General features: G+C 44.4%; 1 protein-coding gene across 1 annotated transcript in view; it reads right to left on the bottom strand.

The window, feature by feature from the left end:
* The window catches only part of SARC_09710 (hypothetical protein), a 7,745-nt gene that overhangs the window by 2,137 nt on the left and 1,468 nt on the right, over window positions 1-4,140 (bottom strand). Inside the window, exons 2-7 of the mRNA XM_014296267.1 lie at window positions 3,261-3,480; window positions 2,706-2,988; window positions 2,183-2,368; window positions 1,435-1,603; window positions 732-873; window positions 35-90 (exon numbers count right to left, since the gene is read on the bottom strand). Coding sequence (XP_014151742.1) covers window positions 35-90; window positions 732-873; window positions 1,435-1,603; window positions 2,183-2,368; window positions 2,706-2,761 — 609 coding nt within the window. The 5' untranslated portion in view covers window positions 2,762-2,988; window positions 3,261-3,480. The remainder of the gene's footprint in view (window positions 1-34; window positions 91-731; window positions 874-1,434; window positions 1,604-2,182; window positions 2,369-2,705; window positions 2,989-3,260; window positions 3,481-4,140) is intronic.

Here is a 4,140-nt window from a genome sequence, read left to right as displayed (position 1 = left end):
TTCAAATATACATATACAACACTTTCTCACTCACCTGCGATGCTGACAGCAGGCTGTCTGTGGGTAGTTCGACCATGGTTTGTATCTCCGCTGTGTAGTGAAACAATGCATCACTATCAGGAAACCATGCCCCACAAGCATCGAGGCTGAGCTCAAAGCAATCTCAGTGTACAGGTATATGCAAATCATACTGTGCCTACCATAGACACTTTCATAGAATAAACGGACTAAACTGTATTTTGACATACACACTCTTATTGAAAAAATGTATACCAACCGACATATTCGTTTGTTATATTAGCTCTCGTCACTGTCTGTGTGTTTATTGCAGCTTTCTTGGCTGCTGTGCGGTACAAGAGCTTCCCCTAACAGAGATCATTGATGAAACAGGCAACATGGGGTATACTCATATATATATCGGTGACTACAATCCCATCTCTTATCACTACCCAGGCTGCACCTACCTACCCATTGGCAACAAGATGCACTCATACACTTCAAACAACATAACTGCTGCTCTTACCCACTCGGTCTACATACTCCTGCCCTTACCGCTCGAGCTGCCGTTCCAAAAATCAACCAATGGATACACTGAGAACCTAAAAAAAGCCCAAACCCGTACATATCCCACACACAAATACATATCATTGCCACAGAAATCAGGTGGAAAGCAATGGGTGTGCCCAAGATATATGGGTAGGTATATACATATCACACACACCGATACATACCGTTGCCAAAGAAATCGGGTGAAATGCATTGGGTGTGTCTGAGATTAATGGGTAGGTATAACCTCATCTTCTCGTGTTTTATAGCGAACGATGAGCTCTGCCTGGTGGCGAGGGGTGGATGGGCAATCCGTTCGGATGAGCTCTGGGGATTGGGGTTAAGAATTTAGATATGGGGTTTTTGACATTTAGCACTAAGTATTTAGGATTTGGAATTTTAGAATTTCGGATTGGGGCTTGGGATTTAGAATTTCGGATTTAGGATTGGAATTTGAGATTTGGGAGGACTTGAATTTTGAATTCTATTGGCTGTTGTGGAGCTGACTTCTGCTCTGAGCACACGCATATGGCAAAATCAGATGTAATACAACTACGTGCATCGGATTCAGGGTGTGAGTCTAAGGTTTAGTAACCTTGCATTGCAGGGTATATCAAACATCAGATCGGTCTACCTGTAATATAAAGCGTACAGAGAAGTACTACACAAACCAATGACTGTCCATTGCAACGTAAGTATACGACAGACAACTACCACACAGACACGTGTCCACGAGCAATCACCAACCAACAAACCACGTAAGAGCCTTGAGAAGGCAGAGCAATAAAGTACCTCATCCTAGCCCTTACAACTGACGGTCTAACCGCATACACCTTTTGACTGCTAACCTCTTTTCAGTCTGTCAAGACATTCCATACACATACACACCTTGTGACTGCTGAGTCGCATGGCCTCTTTTAAGTCTGTTAAGATATTCCACACACACGACGCAAGCGCTGCGGTGATGTGCTTGCGCGCCATTTGGCGAGCACGCACACTGTGGGTGATAGCGATGCGGAACACGGCCGACTCCAGCGCCGAAGTACGGTATCTCGTGCTGTGTGTGCGAGTTCAGATAGGGGGAGGGGGTGGTTAGGGAATTATATACATGTAGGGTAAAGAGAAGCCTCTCTATTTACTACCGAGTACTGTGGTAAATGAGTTTAGAGAGAGAGGGGGGGTCGGGGAAATGAAGGTTAAAAGCAGGTATCTACGGCTGTAAACGTACGCGCACACTAGGTGCATGACAAAATCTCTTCATAACGGCAGGCAAGACAACTATCCCAGAAAGAGTCACCCTAAAACCCTGCTAATAACTAAAACCCTGCTAATCATTAGGGTTTAGAATACACATGCCACAAAGTTGTGTTGCGACATTGGCGATACCATATGTTACACACAATATGTGGACGACGGACCAAACTACAACACACTTAAGACGGCATATTCAGTACTCTCTGCGGTACAGAGGGAGCATATACACGCACACAAATATAATAATGTTATATATATATATATATATATATGTATATATATATATATATATATATGTGTGTGTGTGTGTGTGTGTGTGTGTGTGTGTGTGTGTGTGTATATATTTATATTAGCAGAATCTGTTGGTGTGGGGAATACATACATAATGTGACTCACGAAGCCCTTCGGCTCCACATAGTATCCCTTTGGTGGGTTAGTGATATCGAAGGACTTGGCGGATTGAGATCGCGTGGATAAGTCAGTGAGTGGTTGGCATCTGTCAAGTGATTTGGCGTCCACTGTTCCGTTGTTGTAGTGCTGCACCAAACATCCGATGAATGTGTGTAGGCTGAGTGTGGGAGAAGACGAGCGTTGGTATGAGCTTAGCACTGAGTGTCGTGAATTGCCTATTGCAAGGGGTGGCGCTAGAACATGCTATGGACAGGCGCACACACTTAGAACGTGGACTGGGTACACCATGATAGGCGAGACATGCACAAGACAGCGCAGCAACCAATCAGATGCAAGAAAACTACAGCCAAACGGATATCGTGTCACACACGGTAGGCAACGTACCCTATCTCTCTCTCTCACACACACTCACATACGCACATACTCATACCAGCACACACCACCAACACGTACCCCCCTGCGCGTGCACGCCAGTTACCTACCTACGTACCTACCTATCCATATCAACGAGGCACGACGAAACACTCACCGCCAACGCGCACGTGGGCATCGCAGGCGCGTGCGCGTCTGGATCTGCGTCACTGCCGCTGTCTGTGTCCGTTGCTTCTAGCTGCTCCGTAGCAACCGTTCCTACTTTAATACGTTCGCGTTTGGTGGGTGTGGCATGGGAGGCTGTGCTCAGGCCCGGAGATGTAGTGAGGGTTTTGAGCGAGCCTAATATGGATCTTTTTGGCGGGCTCACGGGCGTGCCTATCTTGCTGGGACTCCTATCGCCACCTGGGGGTTAAGGTATAGGGTTTAGGGTTTAAGGTTTAGGGCTAGGTGTACCGTAAGTAGTCGACAAAGTGTCAGTATCGAACACTGGGTATCCTAGACACCACATCTAGAATACCAAACGTTTACTACACATAAACCTATCATACCAGAGGTTTATTAACCTAGACTACCAGGCGTTTACTACACAAATAGGCCAAGTGATGATTGTTGGTGTAGTGACAAGCACCCAATCCCTCGAGGGCAGACGCATACACACTTAGCAGCCAGCCTACCTGCTACCACACCCGTGCTCCCATTCAGTGGTGTGTTAGTGGCACTGTGATTCGCATGGTCCCTGTGTGCTGCTGGGTGGGTTGCTGAATCTATATGCGTATCATCTGCTGTGGTGTGGTTTGCTTCCAGGCCGGTGCGATCGGTTGTGCCAATGAACGTTGGGGGGTGGGTAGGCCCTTTTGGCTCGTTTTATTGGGCACTCGGAGCTCATCCTGGTCACTGCTTGAACAGATGCGTAGTATGGATAAATGAATAGGTCATGTGGATACAATGGTATATTGTGACTAAAACAGGAAATGTGGTTAAATTGATAGATAATGTGGTTAAATTGATAGATAATGTGGTTGAATTGATAGATAATGTGGTTAAATTGAAAGGTAACGTGGTTAAATTGACAGGTAATATGGTTAAATTGATATATTATGTGGTTAAATTGATATATTATGTGGTTAAATTGATATATTATGTGGTTAAATTGATATATTATGTGGTTAAATTGATAGGTAGTGGGGTTAAATTGATAGATAATGATAAAATCGATAGGTATTGTGGTTAAATTGTCAGGTATTGTGACCTAAATTGACAGGTAATGTGGTTATGTTGAAAGGTAATGTGCATGAATTCACAGGAAAGGTTAAATTGACAGATAATGGGTTAAATTAATTAATATGTAACGTGGTTAAATTGACAGGTATCTGGTCAAAAGTTTAACTTGACGAGTGTACATAAACATATAATCATGTTTTCCTTGCCGACAAATGCCCCGTCAGTAGAGGACTGGTTGGGTGTATGTTTGCTGCATATATTTCGATCTATCCAATACATTGAAAATACCTGATTTAGCTACGTCTAGGTTTTATAGGACCCTTTAAAGCCAGC

This window comes from Sphaeroforma arctica (assembly GCF_001186125.1).
Source record: "Sphaeroforma arctica JP610 unplaced genomic scaffold supercont1.1022, whole genome shotgun sequence".
In the NCBI taxonomy this organism is placed as follows: Eukaryota; class Ichthyosporea; order Ichthyophonida; genus Sphaeroforma; species Sphaeroforma arctica.
This window is presented reverse-complemented; position numbering and strand designations above follow the sequence as displayed.